This window comes from Thalassophryne amazonica, chromosome 10, assembly GCF_902500255.1.
Source record: "Thalassophryne amazonica chromosome 10, fThaAma1.1, whole genome shotgun sequence".
Lineage (NCBI taxonomy): Eukaryota > Metazoa > Chordata > Actinopteri > Batrachoidiformes > Batrachoididae > Thalassophryne > Thalassophryne amazonica.
In genome coordinates, this window is record NC_047112.1 from 1799285 (window position 1) to 1812259 (window position 12975).

Here is a 12975-nt window from a genome sequence, read left to right on the forward strand (position 1 = left end):
CAGTTCTGTTCAGCTGGTTTGTGTTTTCATTGTTTATCATTCAGCTTTCATCTGTATATGTTTTCTGTTACACTTTTATATCGGGTTTTGATTTCTGTTCATTAGTCTGTTCCTGTTTAATTTAGCTGTTGTATTGATTTCTAATTTAGCTCTGTTCTGTTTTTGCCATTTGTCTCCACTCCACACCTCCCATCATGTCTTTGTTTCCCACCTTGTTTATGTCTGCTTTGTGTTTTCATTCACTCCCACTCTTGCTCCAGCTCACGTGTCTTTGTCTGTTAGTTCACTTCACTCTGTGCTTTCCTTCCTTCACTATCTTGTACACTGCACAAACTTTGGCTCCCCCGGTCACGCCCCCTTCCAGAGACTTCCACGCACCTGCTTCACATCACCCTAATTTGTTTTCTCCTTATTTAAACCATCACAGTCTCACAGCTCACTGCCAGTTTGTTGTCGCTTTTTGCACACCTTTTGTTCTCAGTCCTGTTTTGCCAAGCCGTGTATCGATTGTTGCTCTGTTTTTCCTCAACCACGTTTTTTGCCTCATCCTTGATAACTGTGTTTGCTCGTGCCTTGATCCCTGCTGGATCATGACTGCATTTTTGTCTGACCCCAATTGTACCTCTGCTTCACTGCTTGATCACCTGTACACCAAACCTAAGCCTGAAATAAAGACCATGTTTTTTCCTACTCCAACTACAAGTCTGGAAGTCTGCATTGCGGGTCCAGCCACTATGGATGTCAGCAGTTGCCTGTCCTGACAGAACAAACTAGCCATAACATGGTCCCCGCAGGCTTCACTCCATCCACAGACGCTTTTGCCTCAAATCCTGACATTGAGGAGACAAAAAGAATTTTTTTCAGACCTCTCATTCTTTTTAATCTGTTTTCATGACTGCTATGCGCCCAGAGAAAAGTTTGATTACTTGGAGCATGCCTGGGAGTTGGTGAATTCGCACGCATGGCTTTTTTACTTTTTCCCTGAGCTTCCGAGCCTAGATGACGTTTTTTGCAAACCGAAACTCCCAGATTGGATGAAGCACCCTGAGGCCTACCTACCTTCTGAAGATGATGAGGCTGACTGGGTTGATGTGGAAGAGGATGGTAATTCAGAGTCAGAACAGACAGTACTCCAGGACACAGCTACTGTATTATTCAAAATACAGGACTTATTTTTTGAGTATCAGGACTGCCGCAGTCAGTGGAGCAAACAGCAGATTTTCTCAGCTCTTTCCCAGAACTGAAAGACATCAAGACGCAGTTCCAGCAGGGTTGGGTGCCTCCAAGCATTGAAGATGCATGGAGGCAATGGACTTTTTGGTTGAGTCTGAAATTACTACTGCCTACTGTGACACACCACGAATAATCACACTTTCTGACGCTGCCATTGCACCTCATCAGCATGCCGAACCACAGAAGCGGACCACTTACCTTCTGCCGTCAGTTCCTGAAGTGCAGCCTGTGATGCCATCCTCGCTCCAGATTCCCCCAAAACCTGCTCCACGAAGGAACCGAGTGGTATCCCCAGTCAGGCCTTCTGATCCAGCGGAGCAGCACGTCCAGGTCACAAGCATCACAGGTCCTCAGCTCCATGACGTCCCTGTTCCTGCGCCTCGGAAAAGGCGGGCGTCCCAGCTGACATCGCCGGCTCCTGCTTCGGAGATTGCTCCGTCCACGAACACCGATGCACCAGCTTTGTTCGACTCCCCGCTGGCAGCCACATCCACCAGCCCTTCGGGACACTCCGAGATCACTGAGCTACCAGTTGGGCCGTCTGGAACGTGCAGGTCACTCCCTGCAGTTCTGACCGAGAGAACCATGATCTCAACTTCTCAGGAAACCTCCACATCTTCTGCTGCTTCTGCCCGCTTGACTTCAGCGTGTCTGGCTGCAGCCTCTCCCGTGGAGTCATCTGTGTCTTCGTGCACGGCGACAACGGCCAGCCCTGCCTCCTCAAGCACGCTGGTGGAAACTTCGTCCGTGGTTTGCGGACCAGCAGCATCATCCTCACTGTTCGGATCCACCTCGGGCAGTACCGCTGCAGCTGTTTCAGCAACGCCCGGATCTGCTATTTCGGTGGCTCCAGCTGGCTTCGTCGCTGCGCACACTATGATCGCCTCATCGATATCTTTGTTTACTACTGGATCTACGTCATCAGCGAGCAACACGGCTTCAGTGGGCGCCATTGCAACATCATTGGTGACATCACCCCCTTCAGGAGCTACCGTGATGACAGCCCAGACGTCTGCTGCTATCGAGCTAGCCTCTGCACGTTCCGCCGTTTTTTCAGATGAAGGAAGAGTCGGAACGAATCCTGCTTCACGACCAGTAATGGGATCTGAGAGCGCTGTTCACACGCATATGCAGCTGCACAGTGCTGCCATCCCAGAGCCTCTACAGCTGGCTCTTTCATCTGAGTTCACCTGGAAGATGACTTCTGAGGACTGCATTAAAGGGACAGTCAGTGATTTTCCTTTATGTGTCTGGTTTATGCTGTTCTGTTTCACTGTCAGTAAGTCTGTTAGAAATCTGCTTACAATGCCACGTATCAATCTGAAACGGTCTTCTTATGAATCTGTCATTAGTCTGTCACAAGCACCGTTCCTGAATCTGAAAGAGTGTTTTTGTAAATTGATGGAGAAACTGCCTAGGTTGCCACGTCACATTTTGAAATGTAAGCTTCTGTTACTGTTGTTATCTACCACATGTGTCATGCTGAGCTGCAGGCAAGTTGTTTTCTTCAGGTCCCTCCCTGAAAGAGTTTATCAGTTTAGGAGATGCAGCTCCACTCAAGCTTGGGCTAAGTCCTATCAGTGGGTTTTGGATCGTGTTCCCAGTTCGGCTCACGTTATGAACTTATTGGAAAGGCGCAGCTATCATTTGTACTTTTGGAAGGAAATGATTCTTAAGATTAGCTCATACTCAGAAGTTCAGTCATGTTTTGGGTTATGTTCTACATCTCACAGTTAAGCAAGGGATAGTTTATGTGTCTGGATTTTGCACCTGTATGATTCATTTAAGATCTCTGGGTCATGTTGTATGGCTGGGGGGCCTGGCTGCCGGTTTGTTTGCCTTTTGTGTTTCCTCCCAGGTGGCATGCATTTGGGACTGAGTGGCTGTGTTGCTGAGGCTGTTAGGACTTCACCCTGATCACCTGCGACTCGTCAGGACTCACAGCTGAGGTGCATCTGGAGGGATTGGAGTATGTTGGCATTTAAGACTGAAGTGCACAGTGTGCATTTGCCAGAGACTCGACCTTGTGACCAGACGGGTGAGATCGTCGTCTTGGGAGCCATCTCATCAGCAGCGGACGCTGAGAAACGTCCAGGTTTGATGCACGGTCTGTGAAAGAGGAGGGGGTGAGGTCTCACGCTCATCAGCACACTTCCTGAGGTACGTTGGATTTTGTGACTAACAGTTATACAGTCAGTAAATGTGGTGTCCCTCACACCTTATTGTATTGAGCTGTATGTTAGTCATGTATCAGCTTCCACTGCGGTGGTGATTTGTGAACGGGATGTTCCATGCCTGCAGGTTGGAAGCTGATCAGTAATCAAGCCAGGAAGTGTTTGCTGTTTGTACACCTTTAAGTGTTCTGTGTGTAGAGTGTGGACTCACATAATGGTTCCTTCTTTCACAGACTCGGTTGTTGCGGCCACCTGGGGGGTGTCGGCGGGGTCCTTGGGTCCGAAACAGCTTCTGGCTCCGGACCGTTAGCGCTGCTGGGAGCGCACCACGCCAGACCGCACCTTTTATTATTATTATCACTGTTATGTATTAAATTCAGTTAGCCTTTGTACCGTGCTCTGCTTATTTCATACTGGGTCCTTCAAACGCTGGTCGGTTCTCCGAGCTGCGTCCGACACATAACAGTAGTCTCTGGCCAAACATCACGGACCCAGCGGTAGCAGAGACGGTAACGCGCCGGGAAGGCGGCAGCAGACGTTCAGTGGTTATCCGGATCAGTTGCGGGGCTCTCCGCCCGGAAGGTGCGTGTTTGAGAACCCATTACTGGATACTGATTTGTGCTCTCTTGCAGCCGTGTCCTGTGTTTGTGCCTTATCCGTGGGTCGTGGTGGAGTGTGACTGGCGACAGCTTCGCGTCACACTCCGACCGGATAAGAGGTTTAAACGGGAGCTGCAAGAGTGCGTTTGTAATGGGTTCACGCGCACGGCGGAGCTCTGTTAGCACGGGTCGCTGAGCTTCCTGTGCTACAGTCGTAGCCCCGTTTCCCCGGATAAAAGGTAACTACTGCGTCTGTTGTTTCAGCTCCGGCGTTATTTAGTTGAGCACATTTTGATTGTGTTGCACTCAGCTGCGCACGAAGATGCAGCTCGTTTGTTTTTTGTCACCAAAGGGGGTTTTTCATTTTTTAGCACTCTGGTTCCCCCTTGTGGTGACTGAATCACGGTACCGTCAAGCTCTTGAGTTGGAACAGGTGTGTTCCATGTGGTTGAGCTTGACGGTATAACTCACTGATTTGTTTTGTGTTGGTTCATTTTGTGTGGGTGTTTTTTGAGTGGGTTTTTGTTTTTTGTTGTCCACTGTTTGTCTGGGGGTGTGATCCTGCAGCCTTTGCTACACAAAAAAAAAAAAAGAAAAAGGAAAGACGGGGACCCAAATAACTGTGTGTTGGTCTGTTTTTTTTTTTTCTTTGTTTCTTTTTGTTTCCCCCCTCCCCGGGGTTAGATGGAACGGTCCCCTGGGGGGTGATGGGGTGGTATTTGGGTTGTTTTTTCTCTTTGTTTTTTGTTATGCCCTCTCTTCTCCTCTGACTCCAGCCGGGGGTGCCGTTGTGTCGGCATTGCTGGAGGGGTGCAGTTAGGTTGTACTGGGCGTTTCCCAGGTGGCCTCTGCACCCGGGAGGGGAGGGGGGGGGGTTTGGGGTTTTTGTTTTGTTTTTCCTCCCCCAGTTTCCACCCTCAGGGTTTGACTGTGGTGTCCTCTGGGGGGGAAAAGGCGTTGGGTCCATCTAGCCGTGGGCGGCCGGGGCTGGGTCCATTGGTCGTGTGGGGAGGCGTCTCCTGGGGTTGACGAGTGGTCCTCTGGGGGGCGCTGGTAGTCCCCGTGGGTGACGGTGGATCCCAGAGGGACCTCGGCCGTGGTTATTACTCCTGGAGCTGGCGGGTGGCCCTCTGGGGGGTGTTGGTCCCTGCGTGTCGTTTGGGGGGGAGGAGGGGGGGTCTTTTGGCATTTTTGTTTGTGTTTACATGTGGGTTGTTTTTCCTTTCTCCCCTTCCCTGGGGTTTGATGGGACGGTCCCCTGGGGGGGGGGGGGGATGTTTTGGTTGTTTTGTTTTTGACTAATCACACATGTTTTGGTTAAAGGCTGACCGCACAGGTGTAGGAACTCCTGGCCACACCTGTGCTAAGACTGTTAGAACCAAGGGCAAATATGCAGCCAGTTCGGGCAGTCTGTTGGAGGACGAGCGCGGACGTGGTTTCCAGCCATGGTCCCTGGAGGGGGGTGTTTCTCCTGGGCCAGGTGTGTGTGGTCGCCGGGAGGCTTCCCGTGAGGGTGGGGTACTGTTGTATGGCTGGGGGGCCTGGCTGCCGGTTTGTTTGCCTTTTGTGTTTCCTCCCAGGTGGCATGCATTTGGGACTGAGTGGCTGTGTTGCTGAGGCTGTTAGGACTTCACCCTGATCACCTGCGACTCGTCAGGACTCACAGCTGAGGTGCATCTGGAGGGATTGGAGTATGTTGGCATTTAAGACTGAAGTGCACAGTGTGCATTTGCCAGAGACTCGACCTTGTGACCAGACGGGTGAGATCGTCGTCTTGGGAGCCATCTCATCAGCAGCGGACGCTGAGAAACGTCCAGGTTTGATGCACGGTCTGTGAAAGAGGAGAGGGTGAGGTCTCACGCTCGTCAGCACACTTCCTGAGGTACGTTGGATTTTGTGACTAACAGTTATACAGTCAGTAAATGTGGTGTCCCTCACACCTTATTGTATTGAGCTGTATGTTAGTCATGTATCAGCTTCCACTGCTGTGGTGATTTGTGAACGAGATGTTCCATGCCTGCAGGTTGGAAGCTGATCAGTAATCAAGCCAGGAAGTGTTTGCTGTTTGTACACCTTTAAGTGTTCTGTGTGTAGAGTGTGGACTCACATAATGGTTCCTTCTTTCACAGACTCGGTTGTTGCGGCCACCTGGGGGGTGTCGGCGGGGTCCTTGGGTCCGAAACAGCTTCTGGCTCCGGACCATTAGCGCTGCTGGGAGCGCACCACGCCAGACCGCACCTTTTATTATTATTATTATTATCACTGTTATGTATTAAATTCAGTTAGCCTTTGTACCGTGCTCTGCTTATTTCATACTGGGTCCTTCAAACGCTGGTCGGTTCTCCGAGCTGCGTCCGACACATAACAGGTCAGTCTTCTTTAATGTGGTATATGATTCAGTGAGGCCTCATCTGAATCATTTAGGTCTCTGGCTTTTGTTTCTGTTAAGACAGATGGTTAACTGGATATGGGATTTTACGACATATGATAACATCCCAACTCATGTGATTTGTGGGATGGCTCGGTAGTGAGATCTTTATGTTTTTGGTTTATGCACTTCAGTGCCTCCTTTCAGCTATCCTTTGGTGTTCTCCATAGCATTTTATTTGGAAGGCTTAATTCTCACCTGTGTTCTGCGACTGACCACTTCTCGGACTCCTTGGAGGGGGTTGTTATCTGGGATGGGGGTTTAGGAATGCTGAGTGCGTATTGGTTTCGTTGGGTTGTTGGGATGTTTTGGGTTTGGTTATTTCTTTGGTTCTTTTTGTTTGTTTTTTGTTTGTTTTGTTTTTTGCCTTCTTGCTCTCGGTCGGGACGGTCGTATTTTTCTCTCCTCCTCCCTCCCCAACTTTCCTGCTACTGTAGCGTGTTTTGTCTGTGAGGCTGCCAGCCCTGCTCCTCTGGAAAACGGCAAAATGGATCTGATCAAGTGGTCTCTGAACGCAATTGATACTGCTTTTTCCACAAGGCACTCGGGAGCGGAGGACCCGACCTGTACTGCCGGGACACATGTGGTGGGTTACGTGATGGACAGCTGGTGGAGGTGGCAAGTCATGTGCCTGTACACGTTGTCTGTGGAGGACGTTGAAGATGTTTACTTATTTGGAGCTGTGGTGACCGGGTTTCTGGTGTGGAGCGGCCGCAGCACTGTTTTACCGGAAAATTAAGAAGGTGGAGGCGGCATTAATTGGCCCGTCGAGGCTGCCCCACATGATTGATTCCATTGGAAGGGCAGTGTCAGCTCAGTCGGCGGGTGTCAACCGCACGTTGGAATCCATCTCGGGGAGAATGGCTGCACTGGAAAACCGCTTTGATCATCTGTGAGACCACATCTCTCCTCTATTCAGATGTATTTGGGAGCCACTCTGAAGTTTCAGACTGTGGATTCTGCCAGGCATCTGTTAATCTGGATATCTATTTGGTTCCCAAACACCAGCTGTCCTTCAAGGCCGCTGGGATAAAATCCTCCCCCCGAAGAACACTCCTGATAGCCTCGCTCCTCGTCTCCCCTGGCTCCTTGTCTTCCACTGCCTCCCTTCCTTCCCAGTCCTGAGATGTTAACTGTGGGACCTTGAGACTCTGGTGGACTGATTCAGGACTGGGATCCCTCCCCCCAGGATGGACAGATAAGGCCTGATGGCGCCTCAAGGGCGGCCTTTCCAGGCTGTCTGTCTGGACACTGGACACATCCAAGTCTCGGCTGTTGTCTGTCGTCTATTGTGTTTTTTGTTTTGTTATGACTGTTTGCTGCAATGGTGCTGCGGGTTCAATGCAGCAGCAATGGAGGTTTTTCTTCCCAATTCTTTCCTTGTGTGTGCTTTTATATGTGTTCATGTACCGGGCCAGCTTATGTGTGTTGTTGTTTGTTAAGTGTGTCATGAGGCCGGTCAAGGTTTGCTCAGCCCTGCTCGTGACCTAGGGCTGGGATATACATCTGGAGCTGGTCCCCGGGCACCGGTATCTGTCTGTCAGTGCTTTCCGACGTTTCATCCTTGAGTCTGTCCCTGGACATCATCCTGAGTCTACTGTCCCCAGGAGTCGGCCTCCTAATGGTGTTGAACATTTTAAAGGGCCCCATGGTCATCCCCCGGACCTTGCCCAGAGTTGGTTCCCTGTTATGCCTGTATGCCAGGTTTACCATTATGGCCATCCTCTCACTAGTGTTTCATGCCCGCTGCTTCCGGCACCTGTTTTCGGTCATCCGTGGGGTCTCCTGCCATATAGACCTCTTGTGTGCTGCCCTGGTCTCTGTTTGCCCTCCTACTTGTGGTTTCCCCCACCGCCCTCCCGATGTCGGTTTGTTTTGTTGCGTCCGTCCAGTGACGGATGCTTTGGGGGGGGTGCTGTCAGGGATTTGGTCGGGACAGGGTGCCGAGCCCTTATTTTTGCCCGTTTTGTGGTTTTCCTTCTGCTTCGGCTTTGATTTATCAGTAATTATGTTCATCATGAGTTATTCTGTTATGTTTTCCTCATCACTTTGTTACTTTCCATACTTTAGCCATTGTCCAGTTCTGTTCAGCCGGTTTGTGTTTTCATTGTTTATCATTCAGCTTTCATCTGTATATGTTTTCTGTTATACTTTTATATCGGTTTTGATTTCTGTTCATTAGTCTGTTCCTGTTTAATTTAGCTGTTGTATTGATTTCTAATTTAGCTCTGTTCTGTTTTTGCCATTTGTTTCCACTCCGCGCCTCCCATTATGTCTTCATTCCTTGTCTCACGCCCAGTTACTTATGTTCACTCCATGTCCTGCACCTGCCCCATGTCTTTGTTTCCTACCTTGTTTATGTCTGCTTTGTGTTTTCATTCACTCCCACTCTTGCTCCAGCTCACGTGTCTTTGTCTGTTACTTCACTCCACTCTGTGCTTTCCTTCCTTCACTATCTTGTACTCGACACCTTTGGCTCCCCCGGTCACGCCCCCTTCCAGAGACTTCCACGCACCTGCTTCACATCACCCTGATTTGTTTGCTCCTTATTTAAACCATCACAGTCTCACAGCTCACTGCCAGTTTGTTGTCGCTTTTTGCACACATCCCAGCCTTTTGTTCTCAGTCCTGTTTTGCCAAGCCGTGTATCGATTGTTGCTCTGTTTTTCCTCAACCACGTTTTTTGCCTCATCCTTGATAACTGTGTTTGCTCGTGCCTTGACCCCTGCTGGATCATGACTGCGTTTTTGTCTGACCCCAGTTGTACCTCTGCTTCACTGCTTGATCACCTGTGCACTGAACCTAAGCCTGAAATAAAGACCATGTTTTTTCCTACTCCAACTACAAGTTTGGAAGTCTGCATTGCGGGTTCAGCCACTATGGATGTCGAGCAGTAGCCCGACATCCATAGTGACAGACTTGATATAAGCTGTAATGTCACGCTTTAAACAAGGCCAGAAAAAAATAATTGAGAATATGATTGTACGAGGGCTGTCAATAAAGTAACGGTCCTTTTTATTTTTTTCAAAAACTATATGGATTTCATTCATATGTTTTTACGTCAGACATGCTTGAACCCTCGTGCGCATGCGTGAGTTTTTCCACGCCTGTCGGTGACGTCATTCACCTGTGAGCACTCCTTGTGGGAGGAGTCGTCCAGCCCCTCGTCGGAATTCCTTTGTCTGAGAAGTTGCTGAGAGACTGGCGCGTTGTTTGATGAAAATTTTTTCTAAACCTGTGAGACACATCGAAGTGGACACGGTTCGAAAAATTAAGCTGGTTTTCAGTGAAAATTTTAACGGCTGATGAGAGATTTTGAGGTGATTCTGTCGCTTTAAGGACTTCCCACGGTGCGAGACGTCGCTCAGCGCTCTCAGGCGCCGTTGTCAGCCTGTTCAAGCTGAAAACCTCCACATTTCAGGTTCTATTGATCCAGGACGTCGTGAGAGAACAGAGAAGTTTCAGAAGAAGTCGGTTTCAGCATTTTATCCGGATATTCCACTGTTAAAGGAGATTTTTTTAATGAAAGATGTGCGGACGGGTCCGCGCGTCGGGACGCAGCCGACGCGGTGCGGCGGCACAGGAAAAACACCTCCGTGTTGATAACCATTTGTAAAATCCAGGCGGCTTTTGATGGCTTTCAGTGGAGTGAGTATATGAGAAATTGTTTAACAGCAGGACATGTTCCAACTTGTCCTTAAGGCTTCCAACGGAGGTATTTTTCCTGTGGCGGAGCGTCGCGGCGGCTCCGTCCCGACGCGTGGACCCGTCCGCACGTCTTTCATTAAAAAAATCTCCTTTAACAGTGGAATATCCGGATAAAATGCTGAAACCGACTTCTTCTGAAACTTCTCTGTTCTCTCACGACGTCCTGGATCAATAGAGCCTGAAATGTGGAGGTTTTCAGCTTGAACAGGCTGATGACGCCGCCTGAGAGCGCTGTGCGACGTCTCGCACCGTGGGAAGTCCTTAAAGCGACAGAATCACCTCAAAATCTCTCATCAGCCGTTAAACTTTTCACTGAAAACCAGCTTAATTTTTCGAACCGTGTCCACTTCGATGTGTCTCACAGGTTTAGAAAAAATTTTGATCAAACAACGCGTCAGTCTCTCAGCAACTTCTCAGACAAAGGAATTCCGACGAGGGGCTGGACGACTCCTCCCACAAGGAGTGCTCACAGGCGAATGTCGTCACCGACAGGCGTGGAAAAACTCACGCATGCGCACGAGGGTTCAAGCATGTCTGACGTAAAAACATATGAATGAAATCCATATAGTTTTTGAAAAAAATAAAAAGGACCGTTGCTTTATTGACAGTCCTCGTATGCTTTGTTAACTCCTAAATGGCCTGTTTGATCGTGTGAGCAACACTTTAATCAATCAATCAATCAATCAATTTTTTTTTTATATAGCGCCAAATCACAACAAACAGTTGCCCCAAGGCGCTTTATATTGTAAGGCAAGGCCATACAATAATTATGTAAAACCCCAACGGTCAAAACGACCCCCTGTGAGCAAGCACTTGGCTACAGTGGGAAGGAAAAACTCCCTTTAACAGGAAGAAACCTCCAGCAGAACCAGGCTCAGGGAGGGGCAGTCTTCTGCTGGGACTGGTTGGGGCTGAGGGAGAGAACCAGGAAAAAGACATGCTGTGGAGGGGAGCAGAGATCGATCACTAATGATTAAATGCAGAGTGGTGCATACAGAGCAAAAAGAGAAAGAAACAGTGCATCATGGGAACCCCCCAGCAGTCTAAGTCTATAGCAGCATAACTAAGGGATGGTTCAGGGTCACCCGATCCAGCCCTAACTATAAGCTTTAGCAAAAAGGAAAGTTTTAAGCCTAATCTTAAAAGTAGAGAGGGTGTCTGTCTCCCTGATCTGAATTGGGAGCTGGTTCCACAGGAGAGGAGCCTGAAAGCTGAAGGCTCTGCCTCCCATTCTACTCTTACAAACCCTAGGAACTACAAGTAAGCCTGCAGTCTGAGAGCGAAGCGCTCTATTGGGGTGATATGGTACTATGAGGTCCCTAAGATAAGATGGGACCTGATTATTCAAAACCTTATAAGTAAGAAGAAGAATTTTAAATTCTATTCTAGAATTAACAGGAAGCCAATGAAGAGAGGCCAATATGGGTGAGATATGCTCTCTCCTTCTAGTCCCCGTCAGTACTCTAGCTGCAGCATTTTGAATTAACTGAAGGCTTTTTACGGAACTTTTAGGACAACCTGATAATAATGAATTACAATAGTCCAGCCTAGAGGAAATAAATGCATGAATTAGTTTTTCAGCATCACTCTGAGACAAGACCTTTCTGATTTTAGAGATATTGCGTAAATGCAAAAAAGCAGTCCTACATATTTGTTTAATATGCGCTTTGAATGACATATCCTGATCAAAAATGACTCCAAGATTTCTCACAGTATTACTGGAGTAAGGATCTGGTTAGACACCATGTTTCTAAGATTTGTGGGGCCAAGTACAATAACTTCAGTTTTATCTGAATTTAAAAGCAGGAAATTAGAGGTCATCCATGTCTTTATGTCTGTAAGACAATCCTGCAGTTTAGCTAATTGGTGTGTGTCCTCTGGCTTCATGGATAGATAAAGCTGGGTATCATCTGCGTAACAATGAAAATTTAAGCAATACCGTCTAATAATACTGCCTAAGGGAAGCATGTATAAAGTGAATAAAATTGGTCCTAGCACAGAACCTTGTGGAACTCCATAATTAACTTTAGTCTGTGAAGAAGATTCCCCATTTACATGAACAAATTGTAATCTATTAGATAAATATGATTCAAACCACCGCAGCGCAGTGCCTTTAATACCTATGGCATGCTCTAATCTCTGTAATAAAATTTTATGGTCAACAGTATCAAAAGCAGCACTGAGGTCTAACAGAACAAGCACAGAGATGAGTCCACTGTCTGAGGCCATAAGAAGATCATTTGTAACCTTCACTAATGCTGTTTCTGTACTATGATGAATTCTAAAACCTGACTGAAACTCTTCAAATAGACCATTCCTCTGCAGGTGATCAGTTAGCTGTTTTACAACTGCCCTTTCAAGAATTTTTGAGAGAAAAGGAAGGTTGGAGATTGGCCTATAATTAGCTAAGATAGCTAATTAGATAAGATAGATAAGCATGCACTAAACTCAAAATTTTAGCTTGACACGGTACCATTTCTTTCTTATCTTAGTCATTCTCCGTTTGTAGCTCAGGACTTCTTGAATTATTTTGAGAAGAAAACAGAAGACATTAGATTGAGCATATCTCAGCAAGCCTTGGCTCAATCATTGCACCCTGCTATGGAGGTGGGTGTTATCACTGAGGTGACACCTAGATTTGATACTATTGTACTGGCAAAGCTTGTGACGTCTACAAAAAGCACAACCTGCTTATTTGATCCTATACCAGCAAAGCTGTTTAAGGACCTGTGGCCCACTCTTGGGCCAAATGTGCTGGAAATTGTTAATCTTTCACTAACCTCTAGTTCTGTTCCTAGGTGTTTTAAATCTGAAGTGATTAAACCATTGCTTA

At 47.8% G+C, this 12975-nt stretch overlaps 1 protein-coding gene across 1 annotated transcript; it reads left to right on the top strand.

Moving 5' to 3' along the window:
* Positions 1-377: 377 nt before the first annotated feature.
* Positions 378-6819, top strand: LOC117519447 (endochitinase A-like). Its single transcript, XM_034180791.1, has 2 exons — positions 378-3029; positions 6375-6819. The coding sequence occupies exon 1, from the start codon at positions 1300-1302 to the stop codon at positions 2968-2970; it is 1671 nt and encodes a 556-aa protein (XP_034036682.1). The 5' UTR covers positions 378-1299; the 3' UTR covers positions 2971-3029; positions 6375-6819.
* Positions 6820-12975: the final 6156 nt, after the last annotated feature.